This window comes from Hydra viridissima, unplaced genomic scaffold (assembly GCF_058129835.1).
Source record: "Hydra viridissima isolate aposymbiotic clone 2 unplaced genomic scaffold, HvirCarnegie_v1 scaffold_14, whole genome shotgun sequence".
NCBI classification, from domain to species: Eukaryota; Metazoa; Cnidaria; class Hydrozoa; order Anthoathecata; family Hydridae; genus Hydra; species Hydra viridissima.
In genome coordinates, this window is record NW_028324313.1 from 4,240,680 (window position 1) to 4,260,546 (window position 19,867).

General features: G+C 28.1%; 2 protein-coding genes across 13 annotated transcripts; one reads left to right on the forward strand and one right to left on the reverse strand.

The window, feature by feature from the left end:
- The first annotated feature begins 1,556 nt into the window (after positions 1 to 1,556).
- LOC145193295 (uncharacterized) lies at positions 1,557 to 8,092 on the forward strand. 3 transcript variants are annotated; one of them, XM_090071180.1, is made up of 5 exons: positions 1,557 to 2,294; positions 4,505 to 4,571; positions 5,755 to 5,868; positions 6,073 to 6,773; positions 7,155 to 8,092. In XM_090071180.1, exons 1-5 carry the CDS (start codon positions 1,609 to 1,611, stop codon positions 7,831 to 7,833), a joined length of 2,247 nt encoding a protein of 748 aa, XP_089927306.1. In that variant the 5' UTR covers positions 1,557 to 1,608; the 3' UTR covers positions 7,834 to 8,092. The 3 variants fall into 3 exon arrangements, with proteins under 3 accessions (XP_089927306.1, XP_089927308.1, XP_089927307.1); XM_090071182.1 differs by lacking the exon at positions 1,557 to 2,294 and adding an exon at positions 3,528 to 3,826; XM_090071181.1 differs by lacking the exon at positions 1,557 to 2,294 and adding an exon at positions 3,859 to 3,946.
- A 926-nt stretch (positions 8,093 to 9,018) lies between these two features.
- On the reverse strand, positions 9,019 to 18,456 carry LOC149878930 (radical S-adenosyl methionine domain-containing protein 1, mitochondrial-like). Of its 10 annotated transcripts, none has more exons than XR_016446771.1 (17): positions 18,242 to 18,456; positions 17,879 to 17,931; positions 17,697 to 17,803; positions 17,082 to 17,208; positions 16,957 to 17,002; positions 16,637 to 16,698; positions 16,457 to 16,562; positions 16,264 to 16,356; positions 16,074 to 16,124; positions 15,734 to 15,787; positions 15,539 to 15,602; positions 14,492 to 14,504; positions 14,095 to 14,167; positions 11,383 to 11,438; positions 10,255 to 10,309; positions 10,083 to 10,161; positions 9,019 to 9,280 (listed from the first exon to the last, which is right to left on the reverse strand). XR_016446771.1 is itself a non-coding variant. In XM_090071190.1 (17 exons), the coding sequence occupies exons 1-17, from the start codon at positions 18,350 to 18,352 to the stop codon at positions 9,160 to 9,162; spliced, it is 1,290 nt and encodes a 429-aa protein (XP_089927316.1). In that variant the 5' UTR covers positions 18,353 to 18,456; the 3' UTR covers positions 9,019 to 9,159. The 10 variants fall into 10 exon arrangements, 4 of the variants coding, with proteins under 4 accessions (XP_089927316.1, XP_089927315.1, XP_089927317.1 ...); XR_016446775.1 differs by having other exon boundaries at positions 14,452 to 14,504; XR_016446774.1 differs by having other exon boundaries at positions 10,083 to 10,180; positions 14,452 to 14,504.
- Positions 18,457 to 19,867: the final 1,411 nt, after the last annotated feature.

A 19,867-nucleotide genomic window follows, 5' to 3' on the forward strand; every position in this document is an offset into this window, starting at 1 on the left:
GAAGTTAGGAATTTGTACGTAATAATAATTCTGATAACGACAGCACAACAGCAGCAATAGCATGATAATAATAATAATAAAAACAACAATAATAACAATATTTATAATAGCAAGAACAGAAATAATACAAGTAAATAGTAATAATAATAATAATAATAATAATAATAATAATAATAATAATAATAATAATAATAATAATAATAATAATAATAATAATAATAATAATAATAATAATAATAATAATAATAATAATAACAATAATAATAATAATAAATATAATAATAATAATAATAATAATAATAATAATAATAATAATAATAATAATAATAATAATAATAATAATAATAATAATAATAATAATAATAATAATAATAATAATAGTAATAATAATAATAATAATAATAGTAATAATAAATGCTGCTGTTGTTAATCATAATGATAACGACGATGATTTAAAAAAAAACTAAAAAGTTTATTATTAAAAGAAGTTTTTTTTTTTTTTTTTTTTTTAATTCATAGCGGTCTGAATAAAGCAATGGTAACAAAATAGCAAATTGTTCTGAATGAAACTTTAACGATTAAAGTATACCGAATAATTGGTTTTCTCTACTCTAAGAAAACAAATCACAGACCCGCACAAGATTAAATTAACTATACAAAATCAGTTAAACTTTTCTTTGATAAATTAGCCCAATTAGGTAGTTTAAAAGGAAAAGTTATTCTGTCAAAATGATTTTTGTTGTTGTTCTTAAACCTTGCCGAATATACTTTTCTCTAAATGTACTTGTAGTTTATGGCTTCTTTCTTTTGTTTCTCGTTCTGTGAAGTACCATTTCAATAAATAATTACTCCAACCGACATGTGCTAAACCTTATTGTTTTTTTATATGTCAAAACAATGCAAGTAAAGCATGATTGGTGCGGTTTAAAGATGTTCTGTGTTTTGATTCGCGCGGCTTACTAGTCAAAAAATATGACGTCGAGAGGTCGCTTCACAATAAAAAAACCGCAATTGTGTTCGGTGCTTTTGATGTTAGAAGTACAAACCTCAATCTGTTGAATTTTTAAAATATCACAAAAGTGGGCTCCAAGATTTAAATTTGTTTTGAAAAGTTTGTAATGGTTATGAATGTTATAGAGATTTATTTTTATGGTAATATTGGGTCTTAAATTTTAAAAGAATTTAAGTAAATATAATGAACAAACTTTGAAATAGTTGTTTACAAAGAAATATCGCAATGTTTAAGACATCGTTCGTAACTTTAGTGTATTGATTAGAAAATTCGGCTTTTTGTTATTAGAGTCGAAATCCTAATTTAAACATGTATGTTAGACGCCAGTTTTATTTAACAACTGAAGAAATAAGTTTTTAGTGAGCGAAGCGTTTTAAATTAAAAAGTGTTTTTATGAAACCTGAGTTTTTGAAGGTTGTAGAGCAACCAATGTGTTTATTTATAAACTGATTGATAAAAAGTTTTCTTAAGTTTATTTTATAACAAAGTTCTATGTTTTTATCTTTTTGGTAAACGAAAGTCCCATAATCAGCTTCATTCTAAAATATATATTGTTTTTCTTATAGTTGTATAGAAGTCGTATATAAAACTAAAAAATGTCTTCAACTGCCTTAAGACCTACACCTATGGGTTCTGAAGCAGAAACAACCATCTTTGAAGAGAAAACACTAAAAACAACCAAAATTGCGAGTAACAAGGATGAAGTAGCAAATAAACATCATTATTATATTAAGGACAATGAAAAAAAATCGCATAGTGAAAAGCTGATTACTACATGCTATCCTAATTACGAGAAATGGAAAACAAACATTCAAGTACTTTTAGAAGATGATGAAGGTATGAGGACATTTTATGAGTTTCTTGGAACTGATCAACTTTCTGTAATATTCGATTGCTGGTATTCGTGTAAAACTTATCGTAATCAACATCCAAATAAAGCTGCCGCAAAAGAAGTTTACTCTCGTTTTGTACGTATTAAAGACTCTAGAGTACCGATTTCTGATCAAGCCCGAAATAATCTCGCACTTCGGTTGCGTGCCAACGAAATTACGGATACATTATTGCTAGAAATCGAGCATGAGGTTTACGCGAATCTTAGAGACGTTTGTTACCCTAAATTTTTGAAGTCAGATTTTTTTACATTTTACTGTGAAACGAACGGGCATGTAGAATATATTCCAAGCGACTTTCATCGGTTAAATCAAGGGGTTTTAAGCAAGATACCACATAGCTTGCCGACACTCGCTGAAGATCACACAGTCAGTTACCAAACGCAGACAAGGTAATTTTGATATCTCTATTTTTAGAGTATTGATTTAATTTCATATTTATTTTTATACATTGTTATCATTATTACACTTAGTGTTATTGTTATTGTTAGTACTGTTTTTGGTGCTTTTGTTGTTACTATATTTATTATTTTTATATTTTTAATTTTACTATTAGCTCTCTCTCTCTCTATATATATATATATATATGTATGTATGTATGTATGTATGTATGTATGTATGTATGTATGTATGTATGTATGTATGTATGTATGTATGTATGTATGTATGTATGTATGTATGTATGTATGTATGTATGTATGTATGTATGTATGTATGTATGTAATATGCTTATAAATTAGTAGGAAATAAATTTATATACGCGAAAATATAATAAATACATCCAAATTTATATTTTGTAATATTGACACTTTCTAAACACAATTCATCATTTAATACGAGATTATCTCAAAGCTAGTAAAAAAATAGTTTTTATTGGTTTTTAACACAAATGATTCAAAATAGTTTGCAAAAAAAAAAAAAATCTGTATAACGGTGACGCAAACAAAGCTGTAAAGTAAATAAAAGATCGCGGCTTAAGGTATTATTATTGGTATTAAGCGCTATTCGATGCTTTTTGCTAACTGCGTTCTAACACTTGTCCGTTTTTACTGACGGCAAAACGTTTATTTAAAAATAGATATATATTTAATTTCCTTGTAAAAACGAATAAACTCGTTAGGGTTTTTTACTACCTAATTAATTAAATCATGTTTTTCTTTAAATCTGCGTCGATTCGGGTATTTCAAGACCATTTAAACGGTAGTTTAAAAAAACGCGTTACTGCTTTTTCGGCAAATATCTGTACGGCGCCAATTCAATTTAAAACTTATTTATCAAAGACTTCTCGGTCGCACTGTTTAAAATTCTCTTTGAGTGTAATCCGTTGTCATGATACCTGTCATATCGGAAAGTTAAAAGCGATGCGCCTGTGTGAGCTTTGCTACTTTTCGACGGGTCCTCTAAATTAATAATGAGGCATGTTTTTAGGTATGAAATGTGTGTAACCTCTAAGCACTCTTTTTCGTGTATCTGGAGTTGAGGTCAAGTTGCATTTAACTTATTGTCTACCTCAGTTAAATTTGTAGATCAAACCGTTTATCTATTAAACGATGTTTTTTTTTCACGCACTTTCGGAAGCATTCGTATGGAGGAAATAACGGTTGAAGTTCACCGCCACTAAAAAAATATTAATGAAAGGGATCTACTCTGACATTAGCAGATGGTGTAAATATGCCGTAATTTGTAATGTGATTTTTATTGCCGTAATGTAACTACGCTTACCTTAGTGAAAACTGATAACTAAATATCGAATGCGAGCGGTTGTTAGTTTAAAAACAGTCATTTTTGTTGAATACGTTCATATTATTCTCCTCTTTCAAATTTGACATCGATCAAACCAAACATTAAATTACCAAAGTTTTTGAGGAGATGGCGTGTTAAATTGTTTTCATTTGCTTCTTTGCTACTATTAAAAATATTTAAGGTATCAGACTATTTTTTATCAATATAAAAATCTTAAATTTTTTTTTTATTAAAGAAGTATAATTAAAACAAGATTAATGGAAAGAAAAAAACCATCGGTCAGTGCTAGAAATAAGCGAAGGTAAATTTATGTAACTATAGCTGTTAAAACGGTATATAAATATTTTTTATAGTTAAATGTTTTTTATAGAACTTAAATTTTAAAAGTTTGAAAAACGCCCCATTAAAATACAACTTAAAAATTACATGCGAGATTTATTACTCGAGTATGTTTTTTTAAATACAATTTTTCTAATCAAAACTCTAAAAACAAATGTACTTATAATGTTATAACTACTAAAATGCACTTTATTAAAAAGCTGTTGCTACTATTGCTGTTGTTGTTGCTGTTGCTACTGTTAATGATGGTGTTGTTGTTGTTGATGCTACTGTTATTGTTATAGCTGCTGCTACTATTTTTGTTGTTGTTGTTGTGTTTGCTTTGATATTAGTGTTACTACTATTGTTGACATTTTTTTTTAATCCTACAATACCATTATAATGTAATTTATTTTTATTGTTGCTGCAAGAATATATTTTTTGTTAATTCATATTGATAAAGTTAAAAATGATTTTATTGGAGTCAAAAACATAAAATGATTTTATTGGAGTCAAATTTATTGTTAACTTCTTTTTTTAGTGAATCTGTAGGGGATCTAAATTGCCACAGCAATGATTATGTTCCTGATATACCTGCTTTTAAATCGGTATGAAGATTTCCTTCAAATCAAAGATCTCTTTATATTTAATATTTTCTAAGTAGGTACAAACACCAATGTGTACCTACTTAAAAATGTATAAAATTTCTATTTCTTTTATACTGGTTTATGAAACTGTTGTTTTTTTTATGATCAAAAACAAAAATGTTTTAAAAATTAAGTGCAGCCTAAAATTAATGTCAAGCAGTAAATAAATATATAAATCTCAACATGACCAAAAGATTTGTTTTAGGTTTTCTTTAATCTTGTTTGTCACAATCTATAAAAAAAATTCACATTTTAAGTAGTGTTTTTATGAAGCAGAATTATTTTTATTTTTATTGAAATAAGTAAAGTTTAAGCTCCTTTAGAAACATTCTATTCATAATTTTAAGAAAAGATTTACAGATAGCTACCCTGCTGACAAATTAAAAACATGCAAAGTAATTTTTCTAAGAAAGAAATATTTCCTATTCTTTCTAATTTAATTTACAAGAATGTTTCATAGTGTTTTCCACTTTATTAATTTTTTCTTTCATTAAATGGACGTTTATTCATATTGGTTAGTTTTTATGTTACTAAGATTGTTAAATAATTAATTTCTAACTTAAATTTTCTACCTAAAGTTGTGATTTTAATTTGTTTCAAATAAGGGAATTAGACCTCGACTTTTTTAAAAAATGGTTTGACTCAAAATCTGCTACAAAAAAATGTTTTAGTTACACTCTGAACATTATCAAAGTACAAAGTTTCTAAACTTTAAATAGATTTTTGGGTTTTGTTAACATCTTTAGTATTTAACTAAGTCAATAATTTTAGTCCTTTAATAATTTAGTATCTCAAAATTATAAATAAATTGCAGTATCCTTAATTACGCATTTGCGATATAATGTTTAAATACAGAAGGTAAAGTTTCCAATTAATACAGGAATCAAATAATGCATGCAAATTTCTAGTTTCTCTCTTTCTGATCTTAAAGACATTTTTTTAAACTATAAAATTTAAACTGTATATTTTTAAAATTAGGCTTCATGTTAGTTTTTTGGTTTTTTTTTCTACAATTTTTTGGATAGTTATGTCTATTTTTAAAAACTTATTTTTATGAATCAGTTTTAGGGGCAACTATATGCATATACTTATGTTTTTGAATTGATTTTTTAAAAGGTTAAATTTTAACTTGTTGTATTTTTAGCGTACACAGCGCATGGAATCTATGAAACAATTGGCTCCGGAACAATTTGCTAAATTACTTTCTGAGAAATTAGAAAAGTTGATACTTGATAGAGAAGTAGCTGAACGAAGTTTTGTATGTACTTTTAATAATGTTTATAAGATTTGTTCTGCTAATATTTTCTGCTGTGTGTGTGTGTGTGTGTGTGTGTGTATATATATATATATATATATATATATATATATATATATATATATATATATATATATATATATATATATATATATATATATATATATATATATATATGTATATATATATGTATATTTGATGTTATAGGTTCAATTACCAAATCAAACCTCATCAAATCCACTTAGTCAGCCTTTACAAAGTACCTATGAAGCTACTTTAAATGATGTAGATACTCAATCATGGTTGATGCCACCAGCTTCTGTTCGATATAGCGTTGCTGGAGCTTCATCAACAAGTGGTTCCTGTGTAAATAATGATCAACATCCAAAGTATCGCAATCTTGCAAAAGAGTTCCTCAATGCAGTTCATCATGGCATACGAAATAATCTAGGGGAATGTCAGTGTATGTCATGTCAAGGTTCTCTTTCTTATTGTACTCGCACCTCTCATAATCATTATTTTCAAGAAAGCTATCTTAATTCTAATAATAACCATGAACTGTTAAAAAATGATAGAATCTTTAACAATAGCAACTTTGAACAATCACAGTTCTTCAATACGTTGGAATACAATACTCATAATGCTTTTATTCAGCCAGAACCCCAGCAACAAGTTGACACTAGTAAAATATATGCCTGGATGGAGAAAAATGAAAGATTAGAGAACCAAATGGATTATGTTGCTCCAACTCCAATTGTGAGACGAAAAAAACAGCAAAATGTTCCAGAAGCTCCTATCGCCCAAGACCATAACATGCCTTTATTACCTCAACCAGATACAGGAACTGTGTTAACAGAAGTTAAGCGAGTACTTGAAGAACCGAAGACCTCAAGAAGATCTTCATCAAGGTAATATTTTGTAATAATTTTATTTTGATATTGAAAAATTTTCTTTAACCAATGTTGAACTAATTAAGGGGAACCTGGTGAGAATTAAAAGTGACAGTAAAAAAATACCTTTTAAATCACTTGAAAAATATATTTTCACACTGGAAATAAAGTTGAAAAAATTATTATTACTAGAAAATAATCCTTAATGAATAATATTTATTATTTTTCACATAATGAGTTTATAGTTTTTGTCGATTTTTTGTAATAAAACCTGAAAATGTTTCCTTTTATAGGTTATTTTCACTGTAAGGTCATCTGAAACAGATTTTTTTTTTCACTTTTTTTTGAGATTTAATTAAATTCTTTAGATTAAAATTTGATTTATCTTCTTGTTCTTAGGTTGCACCAACAGCGACCAGCGAATCATATTGGTGACCACATGTCTGCTTACAGCGACCCGTCATATGACCAGCGTCATCGTCATATTGGTAACGCTTGGTCTTCTTTTTCCGATACGAATTCCGTTGTGTCATATAATCCATCTCAGATATCCAGTGTTCCTTCGTGTGCGTCTCGTTTATGGAATCAATATGGTTATTTTGAACCCAAAAACGAGCTTTTATACCGTAGCCGCCATCTTTCAGAACAAAATGATATGACGCAACGAAATGAAAATTTTGTTTCTCATACTCATCGCGATCGTCATAGTGATCCTAATAACAGAGACTTAAAAAGCGTGAGAAGGTCTGATGTTCACAGTGACGTAAGTCATCCGCAAAGTGAAGCTCGTAGCGAAAGAACGCACGGCAGTGGAAACAGTAAGAGAAGTACACAAAACTCCACAACAATAACCTATTATTTTGGCAATGAGCCAATCCCCTATCGTATAACAATCCCTTCTCTTGAAGTCACACTTGGACAATTTAAGGCGGAAACTAAACGCGGGAATTTTCGCTTTTTTTTTAAAACAATATCTGCCGACGACGGGGAAGTTGTGTATGAAGAACTGCGGACCGATGACGAGTATTTGCCAAGGTATAAAAATAAAATCATCGGCAAAATTGAAAAAGTTGAGTAATTGAATAAATTTCAAATATCTTTATACAAAACCGCAATTTTTTGTACTCGCTTTCTGTACGATCTGTTTCGCCAGATTTTTTAGATGAATTCAAAGTTTAAATATGAAAGAATAAATTGTCAAGGTTTCCTACATTCTGCTTCGTATAAATTGCACTTTCTTATGCTATATAAAATATTTATTTCTTCATATATTTATGTTGACTATATTTTTATAAACTGTAAATACTATTTTTTGCATGTCATTATTTTGAATTTTATTGCGTATTATTCTTGATCTTCCGTACTACTTGAACAAGTTTAGAGAATCAGAGTTTAGACATGTTTTTGATACCAATTTTATTGAAATTTCCATGAAAATTTTATGAATTAAGGATCTGCAATGATTAAATAAAGTTATTTGCAATATTATTATTTGGCTTCTAATCAGTGTACTAATAAATACGAAGAAATATTTAATAATAGTCCACCTCCAGTATACGATCACTTAAACTCGCATGTCTCTAATGATCTGAATTTTCTTTAGGGCTACAGAAATTTCCTGATTTTGAGTTTTAATTTTGCTAATTCGTAATTCGTAAGATATTTAAGCCACTAATAATGACAAATTCTTTCTTTTTATTTTTTGAGGAGTCCTTAAAAAGATAAAGTTGTTTTTTCAAATAGCGACTTCGAAAAGATTTTATCAAAAAATTATAACTCGTAAGCACTTAATCAAGTATACTTATTATTTTGTAACTTTTTGGAAACTTTCGAACATTAATTTCAGTTTTAATAGCTGAAAATTTGTGCTTTTATCATTCATGGCGAACAGGACACAAGAGTACGACAAACTTCCTGAGCTGTTAGACTTATTAAATAATAGCGAAAAAAAACGAAGGAAAAAAGATTGCACACTCCCGTTCATTTTCACAGCTTTGTAAATTGAACCGTACAGAAATTCACTGTAAGCTTATTTATTTTGATGACAAAAAAACTACGTAGGATTGGATTCCAAAATTAAATGACAAAAACCTAGGTAGGATTATGGTATCTTGGTGTAGGAAGGATTCCATATATTGAACTAATAGCACACGTGAGGAAAGAATTTCTATGACATCTAACGCAAGGAACCACAAATCAGATATATTAACTTTAATACTAAATGGGGACAAATGTCCAGCGGGCACTAAATACCAAAAGTAAATATCTTTACGAAATATTCATATGAAGTTTACAAATAACTGCTTCCATATATTCTTTAAAAAATTTTTCAAATCTGAAATTCTTTTCAAGAGTTTCTTTTAAAAAATTACACTCGTAAATTTTTTTACGTCATTGTTATATTTCATTCATCGACGAACAACTCCTTGCGTGATAATTTTGTCGTTATTCGATCAATAGCGAGGCTTGTTTCTATAGCAACACTATCAACAACTGACATTCCCTGATGGGTGCATCTTAATCCACTAAAAGAGGAATAAAAACCGTAAAATAAACTGTTTAATTTACAACATATTGGATTCCGATTTTTGAAAGAGCTCCGACTTTTCATTCCGCAGTACGCACCGGATGAAAATGAAGTAAGTTTTTTACAAAAACTTAAACTTTTAAGACTCGTCGTCAGCGGAAATGAAATAGACCCATTCAATTATTCTTTTCTCTTTCTGTTGATTTCAAAAAACAAAAACCTACAAACGATCAACATCGACTAAAAATTAACCGACTAAGAAAACAAAAAAATGACTCATTTTTATTCAAAATATCGACATTCAAAGCGAGAAATATCTTTAAAAATCTAGCAAATGAGATCAAAAAAGCACAAACAATAAAGTATGGTCTATCCAATTTTCATGTTTATTGGATTTTCCATTTGACGGCGGGCAAAACTTCATAGCAACAAAGTCATTGAAACTTTATCATGAATTAAAAGTTTAGAGAAATGTTTAAAGAAAAACTTTATTAAGTAATAACGGCTGAAGAAAAAGGAAAAAATCGTAATAAACAGTAAAACTTTTTTTGGTGAAATTAAATGACTTTGTTGCTGACGATTTGAAGTCTATTTTGAATATCGAGTTGAAAACAAAAAAAATTAAACCGAAAACATGCGCACACAGAAAGATCAAAATTCTTTAAGCCTATTCTCAGTAGCTTCCAAATTTTTTCTCAGTAGCTTCCAAATAGTCTTTAAACTTAGTGCAATGTGTTTGTAGCAAGTGTAAATTTGAAAAACTTATTGAAAACGTTACAAAATAACAAAGAAACAACAACCTGTCATCAATATGAAGAAGTCCTCGATCGAAAAAGTGTAAGAAGATTTCATCTTGCAACAGTTCTTTTACTGGCCATCCTACGACATTCATAAATAACTAAAAACGATAGAATATACGAAACAACTAGTCGAAGTAATATAGAGCCGAAAATTTTATAGAAATACTCAAACCTTTTTATCTAGACCTTTTGATGAACGAAGTCCAAGCAAAATTGCTTCTTCACAGCTAATGAAAACAAATTAAAGTTGCGATATTTTTCACTTTCGGTTTTCACAAAAAAAAAATTTTTCATTTAAATTTCAAAACAATGTTAAAAAAAAATACTTCAATTTGATCGAGAAAACGATTTTATTCAAAGTTCAAATTTTGATCAAGGGTTTACTTTATCATAAACTTAAAAAAAAAAAAAAAAAAACTCGTCGAATTTTAACATAATGGGTTAAAATCAAAAGTGTCTATGATTAAAGTGTCAAAAGGATATTGAAGCTCTTTATCATCTACTCCAATTTAGTGAAAAGTTAGAGGAACAGTTGGTATAGTGAACAATTGGTGAAACTGCAACGACCTTAACAATAAACTATTTTGTTAATTTGCTTTTGTCCATCTTTAAATACGCACTAAAGTTAACTTCACCCAATTAGAATCAAGAAAACTTTAAGAGTTAATTTTTTAGCAAAAGCAGGAGCTCTTATGGTGACACTTTCAAACATGCGGCAGGAGGCGATTTTGTCTTTTATTTAACAATATGCAGCATGGTGTGATTACATCTTTTATTTAAAAATATATATTTTATATATTAACTTTTTCATTAACAATCAAGACATTCTGATTTAAAACAATGGTTGCTAATTCTTTTTCTACCCTTGAAAAGTTTACCTATAAGATCTATAATTTATAAGGTACTTTACAGGATCTGTACTTTTTAAGATCTAATTTTGTTAACTATAATGGCCTACTAGTTTTAATAAATTTCTCTAAAACTAAACGCTTCAGTTATTATGTCATAAAAACATGATTATAATAGATTATATGAAGATGATTAATAATTTTAAATTATATGAAGATGATTAATAATTTTAAATTTAAATCAACGATTCAAAAACTTAAGATGAAAAACATGATCAAGGATTGTTTTATCTGGGATTCTTTTGTAAAAAAAACTGATATTTAATAGATGTTGTGATTGAAGACTGCTTGTGTTAACATTGCTTAAATGATGTAAAAGAATAGTGTGTAAGTGAGAATTTTTAAAGATGAAAAAACAGAGCTAGAGTTTAAAAAAATATAAAAAGATTTACCGCTGAATATGAGAAAGTGTTGTACACATTCTTATACCATGTTTGCGCTGTTGCACCTAAAGACAGTTTTACAACATGTTTTAGAACAACGTTTCTAATATGTTTTAAAGCATTTTTGAAACGTTAAAGGTGAACATCACTAAAATGGTCAAAGGTGAACATATCCTACAGGCATGCAGCAAGTATATTACTTTTTAATAGAAAAAAGTTGCAAAACAAAAACAACTCAATACACATGATCTGATATTGAATGCAAAAGATCTTACATGAAGATTAGAGTTTCTGAATTCCCTGGTTTTTTTTTTTTTTAATAAACTGGAAACTCACCAGAATTCACCAAAGAACAGGGGAAAAAAACGAAAAAAAAAAAACTTTTAACAAATTTATGAATTTATTTTTCCTTTTTGAATATAGTATGCTCTAAAAAAGCAAAAAGGCATCAAAAGAACATTTCACTTAAACAGTTTCACTTAAACAATTACGTAGCTTTGAAATAAATAATCCAGCAGCAGAAAAAGCTCGTCCAGCCTCCATAGAAGTTGGTGGATTGGTCAGCAGGGCATTGCAAAGTAACTCTAGATTTGGAGCTCGATCTCCTGTTGTTCCAAAAATATTGAATTCTTTGTTAATGAATGAAGAAATATTTAGTAGTTTCTTGCTAGTTACACAGGTTGACTTTTGCATGACGTTTTCCAATTTTTTTGAAACTCTTTTTTCTTGTACAATTGTTGTATTTTGATTACTAACTACTTGACATATATCATCTTGATCACTTTGGTTTGGAAATAGTCGGTGGAAAAGTTCGTTTCCCTTTTTTTGCATTACTTTTTAAGAAGACATTGGAAACAAATTGTCTTGTTCTTTTAAGCATTTGGGATCATGGAAAAAACGTAGCAAACTGATTAGATCTCTTTGTCGCCTTTCTATGACTCGTTTTTTAACTGCTGTTGCTTGTGAAAATTTGGACTGACAAGTTTCTAACTGAGCAAATATGAAACGAAAAATGGCATCAGCAAAAAGCATTGTTGAATCTTGCCGACACAATGCTTCAACACCTAATTTTAGTGCTTCTAAAGCAAACTGAACTTGTTCAAGAAGATTAAAATCATCCTTTGTTAAACTTATCTCAATTAACAGGTCAACAAGAGCTTTGCTAACTGCTTTTCGCAAGAAAAGGAACCTATTAATCAAGGCTAAAATTAAATTCCAGCTTATATTGCAATCTTTTATTAATGTAAGTTCTTTTCCATGTTCTAGTTTGACATATTTCTGGAGGAGTTAATTTTTAATAGGATTTTTTCTAAGTAAATTGACAAGTAAATGCACATTTTTAACAAAACATTCAAGCACACAGACTAGGCTTGGTATTTTTACATCAACTTGAATAATATCAAAGTTATCATTGTAGATATTTTCACCACCATTATCACTTAAGTCTGTGTTTTCTTCTTCCATATCAGGAACAGCTATGGGTGAATAAATATATCATACACTGCAAGCTAAAGGGCATGAGCATAACAAAGCTGATGTTTCAATGCAGACAATCGGTTCATTTTTTTCACTAGTGAAGCACAATCTGTTTTTGCACAAACAATTAAAGTTTAAACATCCAGACAAAACTCAGGCAAATTATTTTTAAGAATATCAAGACAATTTTCAGCAGGAAATACAGCTGACCTCCTAATCGTACCAAGATTGTAGTGACAGTTTTGCTCATGAACATTAACGTTCGTGTATCGTCGATTCCTTGAAGAAGTAAACTCATCCAGTGATATACTGAAACGTTCACTTTTTTGCTTTCTTTCTTCAATTTTATGTTTAATTTCTTCCCAAATCAAGTCATCTTGATGATAGACAAGTTCCATTACCATTGATTAATCTTTGGGTAGTTTTAGCCCTTTATTCAATGGGGCTGATTGAAAAAATTTACAGTTGCACACTGAATGAATAGACATTCCATCTTTAGCAGCAAGTTTTGAAATAAATTCTTCTAAGATGTCTGATTCTTTCTAGAAGAATGATGAAATATTTTGATCAGATTTCGTTTTTTTTTTTTGAGGTGGTTTTTCTCTTTCATTTATTCTCAAATATTTCATGTTTTGTTTGTTGATAATGAGATAACCCACTAGTAGACCATTCTTTGCAAGTTAAAATTTAATTGCACTTAACACACTTTGCAGTACACACTTTGTAGTCTATCAGTTTACACATTCAGTTGAATACTAATTACATAATAATAAAATGGTTAATTAAAAAATTAACACAAAAATTAAAAACATTGTTTAAAACTCAACAACTGAAAGACTAATTAATTTTTTAATTGCTTAATTATCCCATAAGGTGATAATCCGCCCCCCCTATTTTTTAAATTTTTTTTTGCAAATAAAAAACCAATACAGGAACAGAATTCTTTAGCCAGTTTTTCCCAGTTCTATAATCCCGGTTCCAAAACCCTGGTGAAAAAATCCATTTATGTGATATTTTGTATATTTATGTGAACTTTGATATTTAAGAGATTTATTTTAAAATTGATATAAAACCTAGTTATCAAAACTTCTATTAAGTTTTCCTTAATTTTCATATGCAGCATAACAACAGCAATCACAGCATAACCCCATCAAACTTTTGATGAAATTTCTCAACTTTAATATTAAAAAAGGAAAAACTATATCACAAACAACACCAAGTATAGCTAAAGTTACACTAGCAAACCTGTTTCATCCAATGCTCTGGCACAGCAATTTGAACTAAGGCATGTCTTGATAAACCATCAGGTGTGATAAGTCTAGATCATTTTTTCCACAAGATAAAAACATCTTATTTACTTAACATGTTTATGTAAAAACATAAAATTATTTTTTCCATTTTTTATTAAAGCAACAGCCATTTAGACATTAGTGTGATAGCTGGTTTTAATAAATCTGATGAAAAGTCATTAGTGAACCATGATTGCTCAATGATGCATTTAAATTTATTTGTTTTTAACTATGCAAGAAAGACAAGTTTACTACAAAAAAATAGAAGTAAAAAGAGAAAGAGAGAGAAAAAAAAACAACAATATACTTATACCAAACTAAAATGCAAAAGTTAAAATTTGTAAATCTTTAACCTTCCATGAGCACCTTAAAAACAATTAAAATAACATTTAATATTTAATACTTAAAACGTTTTTTACAACAAAATGAAACATTTAGTGCAACTAAATGGAAAAAATTTAAAATCAACATTAAATTGAGAAAAAAATTATAAACAACTTTGTTTAAAACTATTTACAATTTATGAAAAAGTGGTTTATTTTTTAAAACACTTAAATGAATTTTTTAATCCCTTTTACTAGTAGCCACCTTATGAAAAAGCACCATGTGCTAGTAAAACAGATAAAAAAAAACACTTGAAAAAAAAAGTTACTATGTTATAGGATCAAACTTATTCATGAAACATTAAAACTTTAGACCTTGATTAAACTTTAGACCTTGATTAAAAATTTAGCACTTTGACCTTGTAATTGGTTTATGTTTTGTGAGATAATTATTAATGCAGTTGAATCTGTCCAACTATCTACAATACTTTTTAACAACTACAGTACAAGGAGTCAAATGAATCTTTGAACCAGGAATAGTGAGGGTAAATTTACCATATTCATTAGTTTTTTAATGTTCTTTGACAAATTGAGAATGTGTCAGCCATTGTATTTGTAGATGGAGCATAAAATCATTTGTTGTACTTTTTTTGTTTTTTGTTTATTGAAAGCAATTATTTACTCTTTTACATGAATTTTCAGTTTTTATACTTAACCTAAATTTCATGAGCAATTACCCATTTTATCCTTAAAATGGCCTATTAAGCCTAATGCATATCACATTGCATCGTGTGGACTACATTTGTATGGACTACATTTTATTTCAATTTGTATGTGAAATAAGACAACATGTAGTACATTGGCACTATATCTCAAAGGTGAGTAACCCAACAGTTTCTAGCACCTGCTGTGCATCAAATGGTCAAGCACTTGGGCTTTTCTGTCATTATCACCACAATTTCTGACTTACAAAATACCAAGTATCATCATAATAAACAAATCCTTGACATTGCTTGTGTTTAAAAAGCTCTAAGTAATTTTAGATTATATATCATATAAACATAGTCGCATATTTACCAGGTCCAATCCCTATGTAATCTTCTCCTCGCCAATAAGATAGATTATGATTGCATTCAAAACCCTTAAAAGAAAAACTTAATAGAAATGTTGTAACTGTCATTTATATATATTTAAAATGAAATAGATATCTACTAAAATTTATAAAAGGAACAAGATATCAGCTAAAAGTTAAAAACGAAAAGAAAATATTACTTTCTCAGCAAAGTTAGAAACTTCATATCTTTTTATTTTTGTACCCTCTAGCATCTAAAATTAACTCATGAAGTTTTAAAAATCAATCCCATTTTTTGTCTATTCTAAAGGTATAGTAATGAAAATGAAAAAAATTCAAGAGAATAAAATGAATATTATATCATATTGATAAATTATCAAATAAAATCTTCAATAAAAAACTGAAAGAATTCAGGAAATTTCATACTATAAAAAGTAGCATACTTAAAAAAGCTGAAAAAAAATCTGAATCTTATGTCAATATGAATGATCTTATATTATAATGGTCACTTAACATTAAAAACTGAAAAACAATAAATACCTTAACAGTTGTGTCATACATATCAGCTAAAGCATCATTTGATGGTAGTTGCTGGTAAATAAAAATTTTTAAGTTTCAAACAAATGATTTTTGTAAATCATTACATTCTTTTTTTTTTTTTTTTTACTTTTAACAAAAAAAATTGTTATCAAAAGAAATGGTAGAAAGCCATAAACTTAAAAAAAAATACCAATTGCCCTTTTTTGTATTGTTTCTGCATTGGAGTACCTTTCTTCATCGTCAATTGATAAAGTGACAAATGTTTACTCCTTAAAGCTATTATCTGTGAAGTAGAACAAAATTAAGTTTCACCTGAAGTAAAACTTTAAAAATTTTTCAAATCTAATGCTAATATGAATCTAACTTTATCAAAAATACCCCACCTGTTCCAACTCAGATATCCAACCATCAAGGGTCTGATTTGGTCTCCCAAACATTATGTCGATTGAAACATTGGTATTGAAAATATCATATGCATGTTCAAAACAACTGTAAAATATTGAAAATATGAGTTAGCTATAAAATATTAAAATCACAGAAACTTTTATAATTAAAAAGCATACTTTAAGGCTTGATTCACATTATGCTCTCTACCCAAAATCCTCAGATCATTGTCAATTAGAGCCTTAGAATAAAATATCATAAATCAAACATCAAAATTGTGGGCAAAAATTTTTAGGCATCACATTTTTGGAGGTAATATAACTCTGCAAAGAGTAGTAATAAATAAAGTAATGATATTTTTTTGGTTTTAGTAAAAAATTTCAAAACAATTTTCTTATCTTTTCATAGTTACCAGTTCATGTCACAACAATTTTTTTAAAGTTACAGTTTGTAAAGGAAACTTAAAAGTATAAACAAAGAATCTGCACATGCTTGATACCTGCACTCCAATAGACACACGATTGATACCAGCAGATTTAAATTGGCTGTAAAATTGTGATAAAATTTAACTATAAAATTTTGTTAGTAAACAAGTAAACAAATAAAAAAAGTATTTAATTTTACCTTAATTTATTTTTCTCAGTAGTTGTAGGATTCACTTCTATTGATATTTCACAGCCAACCTCAAAATCCTTGCAAATTTTATCTAATAAATTATTTATCAACTTTGGAGGAGCCAAACTTGGTGTTCCTGAATATATTATGAAAACATGTAAAAGTTATTTTTATAAAAGAAAAAAAATCCATTAAATATATAAGCAGATTAATGCTGCAATGCTTCTGTAATTATATTTATTAAACAAAAAAAAATTATGAGGAAAACAAAAAAAAAAACAAAAATAGTTAATGAAAGAAAAACTAAAATGATAAACTTGATGAAATAAATGTTATTTTTTAAATGTGTTTAAAAAAATCTAAAAGCTAAAACATCAATGAATTTTCTAAAATTTACTTGATGTAAAGAGAGTAAGAATTTATTTTATTTTTGTAATAAACTGAATACCTTGATGACAGAAAATAAAATGATAGGAAATTATGAGAAAAAAAACAACAAAAAAACAAAAAAAAACAAACAAATAAGACATCCTCTAAAAAAGGGATTACTTTTTAAACATAATATCTAAAAAAACAAAAAACAAAAAAAAAAACAAACTAAAACTTCCTTATTTTAGAATTTACCTCCTCCAAAATAAACAGACTTTATTTTCTTAACATCATACATAGTACACATGGTTTGAAACTCCTTATGTAAGCAATGGATCATAAGTTCATTATCAACATCATCCCTATGATGGATAGAAAATAAAGGTAAAAAGAAAATGCTATTTAAAAGAATAAAGATCATTAACAAGTTTACTTACCTAATATATTTGTTAAAATCGCAATATGGACACAACTGCTTGCAGAATGGCCACTACAATTAGAAAAATTAGAAAAAATATCACAAAAGAATTTTATTTGTTTTTTAATAAGCAAGCTTCTCACATGTTATGGGTAAGATCTCTTTTGAAATATAAAAAAGTATTATTTACACAGAGAGCTAAAATAAACCACTACTGGCTTGCAAGCTGATATTATTTATTGATATACAAATGTTCAAATAGTTTTATGGCCTATCATATGCATCAAGTTTTTCAAGATTTACATGTAATACACACATTTAAGTAATACATCATTAAGAAAAACACACAAAATGGACAAGCAAATAAAAAATATAAACTTACATGTATGTAAAGTGTTGCACTTTTGTCTATTCCTGAATATGTGTTTCTTTTAGATAGAAAATCTTGAAGCTTTTTTCCAGACAAACAAAACTTTTTCATTAATGCATTCATTTCTTTAATGTAACACCATTTTTTTAAATTTATTTATTTAGTTTTGTACAAATCATGAAACTTCATAATTTAACATAGTTTAGCAGAAGTCATTTTTTATCATTTTATTCACATAAAAAAACAACAAATACACAAAAAAAAAACATCCCCTAAATTGAAAATGTCTTTGTGGCATATATGTCAAATGCAAAAATGTTTATGTAGCATAAAATGTTTATTACAAAAATATTTTCTTTGGCATAATATAAGTGATATTTTAAGTTAATTTTTGATTTAATTTTCAATTCTTTTCATTTTTGATAATGAACACATATATTATTGCACATACATACATTATTACACACATACATTTAAGACCATCAACTTACACACATTAAAGCCTGGAAAATTTAGAAGAGTGAAGATGAAAGAGTGAAATTGAAATTAAATTGACAAATCATTTATTAACTGCATGTAATCATTATATTTACTGCATAAAACATTGGTTTCATAAGGTTATATTTATATATTTTTTGATTTACATAATCATAATTTTTAGATTTAAGAAATTTAAGTTTAATGGAAATTTTTACTATTATAAATCAGGGCTGTGGAGTCGGTAAGCTGCTGTTCCAACTCCGACTCCTTGATTTTATCATGGACTGACTCCGACTCCGACTCCGACTCCCGACTCCTTCATAAGTAACCACTTTGTAACAACAAATAGTTGTTTGTTTTACTACAGTTATTTGTTTGTAACAACAAATAACTGTAGTAAAATGTTAACATTGGCTATTTCATCACTATGATACAAATAATCCAACCACTTAGTGCTTTAAACAATATTTATAAGAAAACAATTTCTGAACAAACAACTTTTCTGAACTCTTGTTATGCAATAAACTCTTATGCAGTCGCTAATAACATTATGAATTTGTCAAAATCATGTTTGAAATATTGTCAGTTGGACAATATTTCAAACATGAAAGAGCTTGTTCTTCTTTAAGTTCATATTCTTTAGGAATCCTTTCTACTAAGACTTCGAGAAATTCGCTGGTGTGATTAGTTTTGGCGTCTTTTACTGCCAATGTCTTGGTAACTGCTTCATTTTTTTCAAAAAAGAATTAAACATTGATTGGAAAATAGCTCACTCTGTTAAGAAACACAAAGCGTCCCTTGAGACATTCATTTAGTTCTTCTCTTTGTTTAACAGCTTCTTCAATCACTAATTTTCTAATACTCTCTCTCTCTCTCCAGAGAAACAAAGTTAATTGAATACTTACAGTCTTTCTGTTTGTGGAGCAACTCTTTGGTGCTTGGTGGTGGCACGCCTAGCTTTCTACTAAGAATATTGTGCACAGTGCTAGACAATTTAAGTCGGGAGTTAGGGGATCATGAAGTTATATAGTTTAAGGGAAGGTAGAGGAGAGCGCAAGGGAGGTGATATATGATTCTAAGTGATAAGCAGCAAAATACCCTATTGCTTATCACTGTTTTAAAGGCCTAAAAATAACATGTCAAACTCCTTGTCCTCCA

Excerpts from the sequence above, each read along its gene's own strand:
- LOC145193295 (XM_090071180.1), top strand. The coding sequence starts at position 1,609 with ATGTCTTCAACTGCCTTAAGACCTACACCTATGGGTTCTGAAGCAGAA. Across the intron at positions 4,572-5,754 it reads ATATACCTGCTTTTAAATCG|CGTACACAGCGCATGGAATC; the intron begins GTATGAAGATTT and ends TTGTATTTTTAG. Across the intron at positions 6,774-7,154 it reads TCAAGAAGATCTTCATCAAG|GTTGCACCAACAGCGACCAG; the intron begins GTAATATTTTGT and ends TCTTGTTCTTAG.
- LOC149878930 (XM_090071189.1), bottom strand. The coding sequence starts at position 18,352 with ATGAATGCATTAATGAAAAAGTTTTGTTTGTCTGGAAAAAAGCTTCAA. Across the intron at positions 17,932-18,241 it reads GTGCAACACTTTACATACAT|TGGCCATTCTGCAAGCAGTT; the intron begins GTAAGTTTATAT and ends TTCTAATTGTAG. Across the intron at positions 16,563-16,636 it reads AATGTGAATCAAGCCTTAAA|TTGTTTTGAACATGCATATG; the intron begins GTATGCTTTTTA and ends AATATTTTACAG.